At 35.8% G+C, this 15,506-nt stretch overlaps 3 protein-coding genes across 3 annotated transcripts; 2 read left to right on the forward strand and 1 right to left on the reverse strand.

Annotated features, from left to right (window-relative positions):
• The first annotated feature begins 1,862 nt into the window (after positions 1 to 1,862).
• LOC105156107 (sugar transport protein 10-like) lies at positions 1,863 to 3,868 on the forward strand. Its single transcript, XM_088877730.1, has 2 exons — positions 1,863 to 2,220; positions 2,328 to 3,868. The coding sequence occupies exons 1-2, from the start codon at positions 2,088 to 2,090 to the stop codon at positions 3,737 to 3,739; spliced, it is 1,545 nt and encodes a 514-aa protein (XP_088733856.1). The 5' UTR covers positions 1,863 to 2,087; the 3' UTR covers positions 3,740 to 3,868.
• A 2,464-nt stretch (positions 3,869 to 6,332) lies between these two features.
• Positions 6,333 to 8,899, forward strand: LOC105156303 (Pentatricopeptide repeat (PPR) superfamily protein). Its single transcript, XM_011072400.3, has one exon. It carries the CDS (start codon positions 6,443 to 6,445, stop codon positions 8,066 to 8,068), a length of 1,626 nt encoding a protein of 541 aa, XP_011070702.1. The 5' UTR covers positions 6,333 to 6,442; the 3' UTR covers positions 8,069 to 8,899.
• A 163-nt stretch (positions 8,900 to 9,062) lies between these two features.
• THX (thioredoxin X) lies at positions 9,063 to 11,696 on the reverse strand. Its single transcript, XM_011072151.3, has 2 exons — positions 11,266 to 11,696; positions 9,063 to 9,477 (listed from the first exon to the last, which is right to left on the reverse strand). Exons 1-2 carry the CDS (start codon positions 11,590 to 11,592, stop codon positions 9,271 to 9,273), a joined length of 534 nt encoding a protein of 177 aa, XP_011070453.1. The 5' UTR covers positions 11,593 to 11,696; the 3' UTR covers positions 9,063 to 9,270.
• Positions 11,697 to 15,506: the final 3,810 nt, after the last annotated feature.

Here is a 15,506-nt window from a genome sequence, read left to right on the forward strand (position 1 = left end):
TAACTTTCAATCATACTTGCACACACACAAAAAAAATACTTAAATTCGGTATGCTTAATCAATTTTTATCTTGGTTTATTCATGGACAAAATATTTATCATAATTTTTAGTTGTCACTAATATTTTAGCATCATTTGCTGAAACAACAGTTAGTAGTTGTTGCACAATCATGGTTAATTAGTATTTTCATTATTTTTTTATTACTTTTAATTATGGTAATTAACCATAAGAAAAATCATATTCTATCTAGTGGTATATGTACACAACATGACAATATTTTCGTAGGTTAAATCTAAATGACCCCCTTCATCCGCCATTTCCATTCACCTTCCCTGCTGCAGCGCCTGCGTCTCTCAACACCATGTGTCGTCCACCACCACTTCCGATCGCACGTGAACATCGTCCCGATTTGCTGCCGAAGCACCCAGTCCGCCTTGTAATCATTCGCCATTGTTCGCCTTGCCAGATCCCCCGCCCAAATCCGACATTATCTCCAAACTAAGCTTTCAACATTTTATTCAAATCAAGGGGCACCATGCTTATTGAAATCCTTCCATATCTGTCCTTGATTTAAACTATAAATATAAACATATTATCTTTTTGAAAGCGTTGATTATTAGTAACTTCATTTCTATGTTCTTGTTGCATTTGCTATTTCTATAAAAACACACACAATGAGACATATTTTTGGAATATCAGGTGCGGACAACAATTGCTACACACTCATCAAACTTGTAAGACTAAAATTGAAATCACCTAAAATTAAAATTAAAACTATATCAACCACATAAATCCCAATTTTCTAAGTTTTAACCCTATAAATTAAGAGGTGTTGATAAGTAAACGCAATATAAGTTTGATAAGTAGCAACTCCAAAACCCAAAATTGTTAGCGAGCATATTCAGATGAAGTTGATTAAATGGTTTTATGGATATTGGCAAAAATTGCAAAATTTAAAATATAATGGAGATATTTTGAAATGTCCCATCCACTAAAGTTATAGAACAATTAATATAGTTTTTTCCATTTTCTGATAAAGTTCCAAACTACCCCTGTAGACCAACTTTTATCGAGTCTAACTTTTATTATAAATCAGTTACATTTTGCCATTCGAATTATGTTTGTTTTTATAATTTATCATTAGTTTTTTTTTTTTTATATCAGTCTATCATCTCAACTTTGCCAAATTTTGTACTTAGACATATATGACCCATTTTTTGTTGATTTTTTTTTGTCGGAAAATCATCACATGTTGTGCATATATAAAAAATATCACATAACTCTTAAATATCACATGTGCAGTACACGTGATATTTTTTTAACAAAAAAACTTGATTGAAAAAGTTATAAATGACAAAGTGCAAAATTTTGTAAAGTTAATATGATAAATTAGCACAAAAAGACTTTAAATGCAAAATAAAATAAAAAAACAGTGATAATTTTGATAACAAAATGTAATTAATCTTATAAATTAGTTTCATAGTTTGTATTTCCTTTAGTATATATAAACATATCTTGTAGTTGATTATATAGGATGTATTAAAATATTTTTTTCAAATATACATGATAATATTATATATTATTTTTGAGGTCCTCCCTTATTTCAAAGCCTTAAACATAATTTATCCCTTAATTCATGCAAAATCCTAAAAGGAGGGAAAAGGAAAAAGTAGTTGATAATTTTCACTATTGGTACTTTTAGAACATATGGATGATATTGATTAAGTCTATTAATGATAGTCAATAGATCAGAAAAACACGGATGTCCAACACTTAGTTCAGTGCTGCCATCCATTTGAACTCATGTCTGTGTATAAATACCCTCGTCAGTAGAAATGTCAAGCATAAAAGAGAGACAAAAAACAATAAATGCCCATGTAGATTGAAAAGAAAGAATAAATAAAAGGTTCAGTGGCTTTTCTCTCAATGATAAAGCAAAAAAACATTAATTTCAAAAAAATTGTGGAGGAAGCTTCTGAATCTTCTTGAAAAAATTCTTTCTTTTTTCCATTCTTTTGTCAGGAAATTTTGCATGTTTAAACTCTCTTAAACATAGCTTATTAAGGTATATTAGGGTTTAGAATAAGATGGCAGTTGGAGGAGGTATTGGTGCCGGAAATGGAAAACAATATGAGGGTCGTGTTACGCCCTTTGTTGTCGTTGCATGTCTTGTAGCCGCCACTGGTGGGCTAATTTTTGGTTATGATATTGGTATCTCAGGTACATATCATATCATGTACTTACTAAATCAATTACTTATATTAATTTTTCAATCCTAAACAAATTTTACTTAATTATGTTGATTATTGCATGTAATAATTTTGAAGGTGGAGTTACATCAATGGATGAGTTTTTGGAAAAATTCTTCCCAGCTGTGTACGCAAAGCAGAAGAACGCGACGGGCCACGAGAGTCAGTACTGCAAATTTGAGAACCATATGCTGACCCTTTTCACATCATCTCTTTACCTGGCAGCTCTTATTGCCTCATTCTTCGCCTCGGCCACTACTAGAAAATTTGGGAGGAAAATATCCATGACGATAGGTGGTGTGGTGTTTTTGATAGGTGCTATTCTCAATGGTGCTGCTGTCAATGTGGCGATGCTGATCATCGGTCGAATCTTGCTTGGTGTTGGCATCGGTTATGCCAATCAGTCAGTCCCTGTTTACCTATCTGAGATGGCCCCACCGAAACTAAGAGGAGCCCTCAATATTGGTTTCCAGATGGCTACCACCATCGGCATCTTTGCAGCTAACCTTGTAAACTATGGAACTGCTCAGATGAAGGAAAATGGTTGGAGAGTTTCTTTGGCGCTTGCAGCTGCCCCGGCTTTAATCATGACTATAGGTGCGATCTTCTTGCCCGATACTCCCAACTCCCTAATTGAAAGAGGGTTGAAAGACCAAGCTAAAGAGATGCTACAAAAAATTAGGGGCACGACAAATGTGCACGACGAGTTCAGTGACCTAGTAGATGCTAGTGCTGTCTCACAACAAGTTCGACACCCATGGAAGACCATTCTCGAGCCAAAATATAGGCCGCAATTAGTGATCACATGTTTGATCCCATTGTTCCAGCAGCTAACTGGCATTAACGTGATCATGTTTTACGCTCCAGTGCTTTTCAAAACACTCGGATTTGCTGACGATGCCTCGCTTATGTCGGCTGTTGTTACAGGCCTGGTTAACGTGTTTGCCACCGTGGTTTCGATCTTGGTGGTCGACAGGTTTGGGAGGCGGGTTCTGTTCTTAGAAGGAGGGATACAAATGCTCGCCTGTCAGATAGGAGTAGGTGTACTGATCGCCTCTGTGTTTGGCGTCTCAGGAAATGGGACATTTAGCAAAGGATTGGGGAATTTGGCACTAGCCCTGATCTGTATTTACGTGGCAGCATTTGCATGGTCCTGGGGGCCATTGGGGTGGTTGGTGCCAAGTGAAATCCATCCTATGGAAATAAGATCTGCAGGGCAATCCATCAATGTATCTGTCAACATGTTCTTTACATTCGTGATCGGACAACTTTTCCTCTCCATGCTTTGCCATATGAAATTTGGGCTTTTCTTCTTCTTTGGGGGATGGGTGTTGCTAATGACCGCTTTCGTCTACTTTTTCGTGCCAGAGACGAGGAACGTGCCCATTGAGGAGATGAATAGGGTTTGGAAGGCTCATTGGTTTTGGGAAAAATACATTCCAGATGATGCTGTTGGCCTTAGCCACAAGAGCAGTGATCATGATGCTTGACTGTAACTTACAGCAACAAGCAAAAAAATATGTATATTTTTCAATCTTTGTTTATAAGTGTAATTAAGGGTATAACTAGTAAAATTTGTCAATAATTTTAGGTAGGGAAAGGGAGGATTTTTACATGCCTTCTTTGTTTCCTTATTTTGAAGTTGTACTCTTTTACTTTTGTTATTAATAAAAAAATTCTTCTTGATTCTTTTTATTTTGTTTTTTTTTTAACTAAAAAAACGAATGGGGTGTGAATTATAATTTTACCAGGCCATAAATCCAATTACACCCCGTGTACCTAGACAAACAAACTATTCCCTTTCGATTCACCCGAAAGTGAACTAAAAGGAAAGGTGATGCTCCAAAACACAATGGTTTGGATATCAAGTGTAAAAACCAAACCGTTGAAGTGCAAAGTGTGAAGACAGTCAAATATTGGGGGTGTTTGCTTTTAGTCTTATTTTTATTTACAAGAATAATAAGTGGTGTAGGAAAAGATCTATAACTACACGATAAAAGGAAGTTTTAGTAAAAGTCAACTAGCTGGATGACTTATAATCATTAACTACATAACGAAAATATTATGACAATTCTGAAGGAAACCTCACATAAACTTCAAAAACAAAGACTTGTTATTGGACAGTATTAATTATAAAAATGTGACTATCATCGGAGTTGATGAAGAATTAGCAGTGGTCGAGAAGAAATTATATAAGAATTATCTAAAAAAGTAGTGAAAAACAATGTCGATAGTGCAAGTTCAATCCTAATTAGAAAATTAGGAACGGTAAAAAATTGTGAAACAGTTTCTACAATTATTCCTAAATGTTACTTATATTTAATACCCAAAAGCTATTTTTTAATTTAGGCACGATCAATATTTTTATAATCATTCCCAAACTGTTCCTACGTAGAACATTTTTATACCTAGGAATGGTCAGAAATTGCAAGACCGCTCCTACAACTGTTCCTATATCTTGCTGATACTCTAAAAAGGAGAGAAAAATTCAAAACTTAGGAACGGGCGACTAAATTTGACCGCTCCTAAGTCTGTTCCAACAAATTTAATTATGCGCCGAAAGAAAAACTGGAGGAAAAATTAAATTAGGAACGGTTTGATATTTTTTCACTGTTCCTAAAGTTGAATTTTTCCAAACCCGTTCCTAAGTGTGTCGATAAATCTGTTTCTAAAATGTTTTTTTCGGTCCATTCCTAAATGTGTTTCTGAATCTGTGCCTAAGAATGTCACAACTTGATCTTTTTGTTCTCGATTATAATATTTCTACATTCGAGGCCCTGATTAATGCTAAATTTAAATGTATAACAATACTTACCATATGTGAACATTTCTAGTGGTCCGATCTAAAATCAAACAGTTTGATGGACAGTTGCATCGTTTTTGACATCATTGATTATGTATCAAATACGATATCTCAGCATTCATATAACAAAAATATTCGAAACATCATCAAATATAGTATTTTGTCGATTTAATAATATCCAACGACCCGATTAAAATTTTAACGGTCTGATTATACGATCCAATACAACATTATAAGATACTATTTACATCTATATAAGACCAACAATCCTGTACATTATATTTGATCTTTTGAACATTTGTCAAATTTTATTCATAACATTATATATTTTCAATTGCTTTAATTATTTGTTGGTCTCCTTTTTTCTATCATTAACATATCTCGAATGGTTTTTCCTATATTTTTTATTTTTTTTAACTTTTTAATAAATTAATTTTGAGACACAATTAAGAACAATTTGTTATAATTAGAAACGGTCTTGTTAAGATAATACAAAAACGACAATGTTTTGTTTCATTTAGAACAGTATTGTGGCACGATTACTATATAGGAACAATTTTTTAGTAGATGATCATCAACAAAAATGTCGTCGTTTTGTACATTAGGAAAGGGCTTTGGAACGATTTATTTAAACCGCTCTAAAAATTAATATATAGAACACTTAGCACATTTTTTTCTTCTCCTTTTTTTTTCTCCTTTCTCCCTCCCCCCTCTCCCACTGCAAAAGCACCCCTTCAGCTTCCCCCTGCAGTCTGCCGCCGTTCTCCGCCGCCTGGTAGTCTCCTCCTTCTCTCCCCCCTCCCCCTATTTCTCTGGCTTAAAAAAAGTTTTTTAGAAAATTTTGAAAAAATATTTTCTGAAACAATTTTCGGAAAAAATTTCAGAATTTTTTTTTAATTTGTGTAATTTATGCAATTTATACAATTTATATGTAATTTATGCAATACATGTGTAATTTGCAATTTATAATTTTTATGTGTAATTTATGCAATACATGTGTAATTTGTGTATCATATTTGGAAGGAACGAAACTTGAGATATTTTGAGCAGTTAGAGCGAGAGCCGACCGCACTTGCTGGATTCATTGTGGAAGATGTGAGACAGAGGATTCTTAGTGCTTCTTTAGCTAACTCTCTTAGTTCTTGTGTATGTGCTTCTTTGACGTATTCTTTAACTTATCGAGGAAGATGCTGCTCATTGAGCACTGTCGTACTGTATGATTGAACTATTTATTTAATAAAAATTATATTTCCCTAAATACGTGTGTAATTTATGCAATCAAATGTAATTTAACTCAAAATTAGATTGATGCCAACTGGTTTGCTCATACTGCTACTGGTTTCCCTTTCAACTCTGCGGGAAATTCACTTTACCCCTATACCTTGTTCGGATGATCGAATGCATTAGAACTTTGCTCGACAAATGCCATTCTTGGTCACAGCTTAAGCAAATCCATGGCCTGTTAACGACCTCAGGTCTCTGCAAACACGACCCGTTCGCCTGGAAAATCCTCTCTTTCGCCGCAACTTCTGCTTCCTTCAACATTGACTATGCTCACCGCTTTTTCCTTCAGCTCTCAGATCCTACACTGTTCCATTATAATGCTATCATAAGGGGCTTTGCGAACAGCAAAAACCCGATTAAATGCGTTTATATATTTGCGCAAATGTTGCTAAATGGTGTTATCCCTGACTATTTGACATACCCTTTTCTTGCTAAGGCTTCAGCGCGGCTTTCGGACCCGAAGCTTGGAGGGTGTGTACATGGACTTGTTTTGAGAAGTGGGTTTGCGTCAGACATTTTCATTTCTAATTCCTTGATCCATATGTATGGGTCTTCAGGTGAAATAGAAAGTGCAAGGAAGATGTTCGCGGAAATGCCTATGAAGAATTTGGTTTCTTGGAATTCTATGTTAGATGGGTATGCTAAGAGTGGGGATGTCATTTCGATGAGAGAAGTGTTTGAGATGATGCCTGAGAGGGATGTTGTGTCGTGGAGTGCTTTGGTCGAGGGATACGTCAAGGGTGAGAATTACACAGAGGCATTGGAAGTTTACGAGAAAATGAGAGTTGAAGGGCCTATGGCTAATGAGGTGACGATGGTTAGCGTTCTGTGTGCTTGTTCTCACTTGGGTGCACTTGAGCAAGGGAGGGTAATACACCGACACATACTAGAAAATGGGCTGCCTTTAACTCTCGTTCTGAGGACGGCCCTTGTGAACATGTATGCCAAATGTGGTGCCATTCAGGAAGCGTTGGTTGTGTTCCATGAGACTTTAAGTAGAAAAACAGATGTCCTAGTGTGGAACGCTATGATTGGAGGGCTTGCAACTCATGGCTATACCTTGGAGGCGCTGAAGATTTATGCTGAAATGCAGGATATGGGGATCAGAGCGGATGAGATCACTTACTTGTGCTTGCTGAACGCTTGTGCCCATGGAGGACTCGTGAAGGAGGCACGAAAATATTTTGACTCTATCACTAAGGATGGAATGGTGCCAAAGAGCGAGCATTATGCTTGCATGGTTGATGTTCTAGCTCGTGCAGGTCATTTACCGGAAGCATACCAGTTTATATCTCAAATGCCAATAGAACCAACTGCTTCCATGTTGGGTGCATTATTTAATGGCTGTATAAATCATAGAAAGCTAGATCTTGCAGAAATAGTGGGGAAAAGGCTCATTGAATTAGATCCTGGTCATGATGGCAGGTATATTGGATTATCAAATGTTTATGCAGTTATAAGGCGATGGGACGAAGCAAGAAGCACAAGAGAAGCAATGGAGTCAAGAGGAGTGAAGAAGTCTCCTGGATATAGCTATGTGGAGGTTTTTGGAGTCCTTCATAGATTTATTGCTCATGATAAGGCACATCCTGAATCAGAAGAAATTTATTTGATGTTAAATGTAATTGGACAAGAGATGAAGTTGAGAACAGATCCGGAAAGGCAAGAAATAACCGGTACTTCAACTGATGATCATCTGATATATATAGTATATACTTCTGAAAGCTATTAATCAATTTTTTGAACAAATTTAAAGTGGCATTTTTTAAAGATCAATGAGGAAATGATCGTTGAACTTTGAAATTGAAATTTGTTGGGGTTCAGCAGGACACCTAGTTAAAACCAAGGCGTTTTGTTGTCAATTTCAGCAAGCCGAGTTTTGGTTTACTCACTTGACCAAGTTTTTGGTTTTTTGGCCTGAGTTTGTGCAAGCTTATCCTGGGGTGACCTAATTATCCTCAGTGATTGTACATTGGCAAGTTTACAGCTAAACCAAAAAATCTGATGTACCATGTGTTTCTGAGTAGACCTCCAGCAGCATCCGGCTGGTGATTCAACCAAATAGTCCCATCTGTATTGAATTTGTGTTAACCTTCCTCAGGTTAGTTATGTTTCATCTGTTCACAAGGAAACCATCGGTGAGGTTCAGGGCCAACTCTTTCACTGCATGAATCACCACCCTGTTGTCTCATCTATGTTTCCAGCTTCGAGAAAGGCCGTGAGTTTCAGGGTCAACTCTTCCACTGCATGAATCACCACCCTGTGGTCTCATCTCTGTTTCCAGCTTTCGGAAAGGCCAATCAGCATCAAACGAAACAATGTCGTTACAATTTTTTAAGCTTGTTTCAGGTCAAGTCAGCAGGACTCTACGCACGAAGACAACAAGTTCTGTAGCATACACGTAAAACTCTCAAACTTCTCAGGGAAATCCCATATACACCAACAATGTTTCCAGTTGGTTCTTGAAGAAAACATCATGATTTATCACTTTGTATGTCCAGCACTTTCAGAACATTTCAGTTGTCTACTCATCTGGTTCAGCTCACACAAATAGGAATACAACCTGGTTCTTGAATGATAGGACACATTTCTCTCCAATAAGAATTGCAGAAGGCATTTTTGGTGGTTTTGGGAAAATATGGGCTTGCATCTCAGAAAAAATTGTTATAGTCTAAGCACCAATTGCAGATAAAGTTTCTCTATAAGGTTCTCTTTTACAGTGAACGTTATTTAGCTACAAAGAAATGAAACACATAAATGGGGACATTAGTCAAATATTACAGTTATGGACTTTTTGCCTATGGACAGCTCAATTAATATACGACATGAATTGCAATACAGTGTACAAAAAGTATGATTTTTTTTATCAGCGTCTAAATATTTCTCGTAAATGCTATGGATATGCAGTCACAGACAGCAGCAAATCTGAGAAGACTAAACAATAGATGCTGACTCCAGAAGTTTATCTACATACTCCTTAAGTTTAGCTTTTGTTATTGCACCCTCCCTCCTGCTCCCCGGAACTTCCTGTCCGTTCCGGAAGAAAATCAATGCTGGCAATCCATATACCTTGTATTCCTCAATGAGTCGAGGGTTTGAATCATGGTCAACTTTCACAACTACCAGTTTGTCTTGATATTCCTGAGAGTTGCACAAGAGGGAAAAAAAAATTCCAAGGAAGAAAGTCAATTATTTATGTGATGCATTAAGTACTAATGAGTATAATTCAATGCCGCATTCAGTTTCTCAGAATAGACACTTTATTGTTAAATATTTGTCGTCTCCAACGGGTAGATGATCCCCAAGGCCCTGGTTCCAGGGAAAAAAACAAATAGCAACATACCATGAGAAGAAAATTGAAACAACAGCAAGAACAAAATATTGTGGTAGGCTGTAAGAATATTCCATGACTGGTGTATTTTAAGAGAGATACTTGGCCTCACCTTTTCTCAGAAATCAAGTGAAATATTCAGGTTATGATGCAACAAAACACAATACTCACTCTTTCTTGTTGTATGTTTAAGAGGAAAGATGAGCTCATGTTGTACAGCTCCCTCCACCAATTTTATGCCAAAACTATTCTCCAGCTGTGCATATGTACATTTTGGGACAAGTTTTTATGTAGCTGCCATCGATTTCCTTCACTTTTTCAATATTTCGCAGAAAAGGTTATTCTGAATTAAAGGTATTTCTGTCTTAGTGAGATCCTTTGTTTACGGCCAAATAAAAATTCAGCCAATGTCATGTAACAATGAGTGATGGCCATGAATTGAAAGAAACAAGCTAACAAAAGAAGAGGGTATAAACACGGTGTGAGATTATGTGAGGGAAAGAGTGAATGCTCATTCAAACATGCTACCAGAAAATGGTCAGACGCTCCTATGTTTCAAGAAGCAAGGTGACTGCAGTCATAAATAACATAAAGATGAAGGATCTTTAGTTTGTATTTGGTTTGAAGAATGTGGATATAAGGATTTCCGGTGACAACATTGTCGAGCACTTTCAGACAATTTCAAACCCTTAAACTCCTAGCTTCAGCTATTTTTTAGAGTAATTGAGTGTGATTTGAAATCCACCTAAATGGACCATTTAAAACCCTTATCAAAAATCCTTCCATAAATCCAAATACTATCCAAACATTACTTTACAGAATTATACAAGACCAACCATTACCAGTAAGGATCACTCCGAACTGTGAAATGTGGTTTAATCAAATCTGAAAAGGGAATCCATATCACACTCTCATTGAATATGCTGGCAAAAAATACAGTTGTCAGTGTCAAAACCTAAAATCATGAGCAGATTACATCTTGTCCCTCAACTCTTAACTTGGTTTCATTTCAGTCGACCATGTCCAACTTCCTAGCTTAGTCCCTTATCCTATGTCTCGCTCTACTCTTAACTTGGTTTCATTTTAAGAGCCCTTCCCCTAGCCAAATAATGTCAGGTAAAGGTGATTATGCATGCCAATAGGCAGAAGACAGGTGTAGACAGTTCATAACTGTGAAAGCATCCATCAGTAATCTCCAAGCACCTAGGGAAGTTGAGAACAAACTCTTGGAGAAGAATTAAACACCATTGGCTTAACATTTGATACTTGCAAAAGATAACTCGCATAGCCAGGTAGTCAGATTTTGATCAAATTTTTAATTGTAAACCTAAAGTCAATTTTACTCAAATGAATCAAATAGCACTGATCAAAGGTCCGAATTCTGCCACCAAAATTCTCGCATATCTTTGCGGCTTCTTTTCTTTCTTTCAGCGGTCCGAGATCGTATTGTGGGCATTTGATAGATACACTTTTGTGTTTTTAGGACCGCAGCGAGGACTCTATCGGAAACTTGCAGTGAGTCCCATAATTGCAATTGCAAAATAAAATCAAATTTCAAGAATTCAATTAAGTGAACAAAGCTAACCGCTCCGCCTCACCTGAGCAAGCGATTGAACCGCGGGAGCTATCAGACGGCAGGGACCGCACCACGTGGCAACAAACTCAACGAGGACCGGGCGTTCCGACTTCAACACGACGTCGTTGAACTGGGTTTCGTCAATCTCCCTCACTGCGCCACCACCAACACACTTTACCACAGTCCCAAACATCGGCGCGTTTCTCCGATTTCGCAACGAAACCTTATTGCGGTTGCTGAACACCGACGAACAAGCAGGAAAAGCATTGCAGACGATATTGGCGGGCATAGTCACTGCACGAACCGTAGGAAGGGGCTTGGCAGCCACCGGAGCCACTGCGATAGGCATGGCGGAGAAGAGCGAGGAGAGTCGCAAGAGCTCTTTCTTGATGTGGTTTGCGATTCTGTTGAATGCCACTCATTTTGCTTCTTTATCACTCCCACCACTTTATTTTTCCACTATAAATTGAAGAGTATATTAAAGATAGCTTCAAATTTACGGTTAATTATACTTTGCACCCTCCAATTATATCATATGTCTCATTTGTCCCCTAAATTATTAATTATAACACTTATCTCCCTTCGAGAAAAATAATTGAAATCCTCACACATACCCACACACACACACGTATATATGTTAATGCACTGATGTGGCCCTCCTCACCTGAGGATCACTCTCTCCCTCGATTTAGCTACTATTCTCGCGTACGTCATGCACACGTACACCTGCACCTTTTGTTGTGCTCATTCACTTCGTGAATTCGCTTCGCTCAGTATTCTATTCCTTCCCTTCGATCATGGATAGCTTCTTCTAGATCGAAGGAGCTCGCAGGCCTCCCTGGTCCCAAGGGGCAGGGTGGCTGCTCTCGCCTTCAATGGCCCTAAGCCTAGTTCCAAGGAGCAGGCTTGCTGTGCTATTTTCGGTCACCTTCGAGTGAAATCATTTTTGTAGTTTCGCTCTCAGCTGCAAAATACAGTAAAACCTCTATAAATTAATACTCTATAAATTAATAAACTCTCTAAAATAATAAAATCCTCCGGTCCCGACTTGGGCCTTTGTAAAAAATCATCAAATTCGATAAGATAATAAAATAATAATTTTTCGAAAAATTCCTTTATAAATATTAGGTCCCATTAAAACTCTAAATTAATAATTCATAATTATTACAATTATAAATATTATGATAATTTACTAAAATATGAAATCTATAATGCTTTACGCATTTGATCATTCATGGATGATTTTGCAATGCCTTTTAGATGAGAAGACATGGTTGGGTGTTATGAATTATTTTATTATCATATTGAGATTTATGTAGTATATGTTTCATTCATTATGCACGAATATATTTAATTGGTTATAATAGTTATTTAAGTGCAACGAATTAATGTAAACATATAAATAATTCCAATGAATTGATACACGTGTCTATGAATATAATAGTTAATTGCTGCATGAATATAATCAATGAAACATATATGAATTTATTTATTTTCAATACATATGTACTAAATTTGCTAAATTTAAAAAGTCTCTCTTTTAATTAATAAAATATTAATTTATCGATAAATTAATATCTCTCTAAATTAATAAAATTTCATGGTCCCAAGGTTATTAATTTATAGAGGTTTTACTGTATAGAAACTATTAGAGAAGGTTCTCATAGATGGACTGCAACGGCGGTGAGTTATCAGAGCTTTTGTCTCTCTTAGCAATTTTCGTAATGGTTGTACTGCCAATTTGGCCCTCGAGTTACCTTTGTCTGGCTTGTGCCTCCACATCGTCTCTTTTTTCTCAATTATATCACCAATTTATTTTAATATCTCTTCCCTCGTCAACACAAATTTTTATTTTTTTTTTGTAAGATTTTCATTTTAAATTGAACATAAAATAACTTTTTAATTAAACAAATATATTTTAATTTTAATAAAAAATAATTAGCAACTTAAGTAAAGATTAAATAAATACACAAAAATCTGGAACGTAAAAAGATATTAATAATTTTTTAAACTCAAATTATCAACTACTCAAAATATTTTTAGATAATGATGAAACAATTACATCTCCATTTGTGAATATATATATCTTTTACGGAAATCTGAACAAAAGTGTGTCTATTCATATTTTTTCAAAGCAAAATATGCAAGTAATTCCCTGTGATAGTACGAATAAGCAACTTATCCTTTTATAAAAAAATAATAATTTATCTCTTTGTATTTTTTAAAATAAAATAATTTATTTGCCTTGTATTCTTTAAAATAAAGCAATTTACCCCCTGGAATATAAATTACTTCATTTTAAAAAGTAAATGAGGTAAATTACTATTTTTCTTTATCATATAGGAGTAATTATACTCATTTGCAATATCAGAGGAGTAGATTGCATTAAGCCCATTTTTCGAAAATGTGCAGGAATTCTTGTAAGCTTTTAAGTTTTCTTTTATCTAAGTTGATCGAATATATTAATTTATCCATTTGTTAAGAAGCCAAATCTTACCGATTAGTTAGTTAATAACTTCCCTTTTAGTTCAAATAAAAAAGTAGATTCTTTATAATTAGTACTTATCTTGTATATGCCATATTAAATAACTTATATTAATAATCAAGTACACTTTGTTCTAATAATAAAGATATAAGATTTAAATATATACTTGTTCATCATCAAATGTGCGTGCTTTTGTCACAATGTTTTCTCCTAAAGTTTGGTATAACTATGACTATTCCTTGTTATTTGACAAGTTACGAATATTTGATGAAATTATGTAATCCTTGAATAGCAGTATGCAATTGTCATTTTTGTCGTTACTGTATTTTTTTCTTTCGTAAAATAAATTAAAAAATTATAAAAAAATCTGAACGGGTAGATGGAAAAAATTATATAAAAGAATTATCCACTTAGTCCATAAAAAAAATTAAAAAAGTATTAATAATTTTTTAAATAATTAGAAATTATTCCTAGTTATACCCAAACTCTAGAGAATTTATTGTAATTTACCGTAAATTAATTTGACATCATTTTTTTTCTAGAAATGTGGCAGCAGAATTCAGTTTAAAAATGCAGACTTGATTAAGGAAATTAGTAGTAACCCATATGATAATTGGAATAGAATTCGAATTGTGCTATAATTCACCTTATTAAAACAACCTATATATATATATATATAACGACCACCTGACCACATCGTATCTATCAATTATCCACATAATACTTCTCCTGCTCCAGCTCCACCCTTTTCATCCTCTCTCTTTCTTGATTCTTGCGTGCATGGATTTTTCAACTTCTCCAACCCGCCTAAACGCTACTGATCATGACGTCGAAAAATTTATTCAGTTTATTGAAAGTCTGCGACGGGGAAAATATGTCAGTTTGCGGCAGTCACCCACTGCTAATTCTCATAGCAAAGGCCGAGACGCCTCATCATCAGATAATTCTGACACTTTGAACTTCTTCTCGTTCAAAAAACAGGAAGAATGTGGCCCTGTTACTACAACCTGCAGATCCAAGAACATCAATAATGTCCCGTGTGTTTTGGGTCAAGACAACTCGGCTACTAATGACAACACCTGGGGTTGTCCACGCGTCTCTATGACTACTTCAGCAGGTATTCTTTTACTGATTTGTTTAAATTAATGATGCCTGATCAATCACAGAAACTTGATTTGGTACATATTCATCATGGTATTTTCTTATCTTGGTTCTTACAGTTTCGTCCTATCGATTGTTGATCGAGAATCACAAAGAATTATAGGAAACTCAATTGAATCTTTTAAGTTTCTTGATTGTTTTCTTGTAGGAGAGAGAGGCGTGAGTAATGTTCAGAATCTCATGGATCATCAACATAGATCTGATCACTTGAGCCACCATTTCAGCAGCAGACCACTCCCATGTGCTGATCCAACGAGGATTCCTAGTTTCCGGCCTAATCAAGGAAGGAGGCAGCAGTTCCCACAGGCCGGACCTGATCTTGATGTAAACCTCTTGGAAGAAATTATCAAAGGGGATGATAGCGAGGAGAAGGAGAGTTTGGTTTCTATACTTGAAGACTCGGTATTCACGTTGATGTTGAGTACACGGCTGCATTGTCTCTACACCATGCTCATTGATGCGTGCGAAGGCCACCAGTTGGATTCACTGGTTGAGAGGGTCTTGTCGCGGGGCAAATACTTTCTAAGTGCAGCATTCGCCAAACAAGGGTAATTATAATCCAGACATCTTTTACTTATGATGTACTAATCAGTCAAATATAAAAACTGATGATGATT

This window comes from Sesamum indicum, linkage group LG2 (genome assembly GCF_026168435.1).
Source record: "Sesamum indicum cultivar Baizhima isolate 11 linkage group LG2, ASM2616843v1, whole genome shotgun sequence".
Classification (NCBI taxonomy): Eukaryota; Viridiplantae; Streptophyta; class Magnoliopsida; order Lamiales; family Pedaliaceae; genus Sesamum; species Sesamum indicum.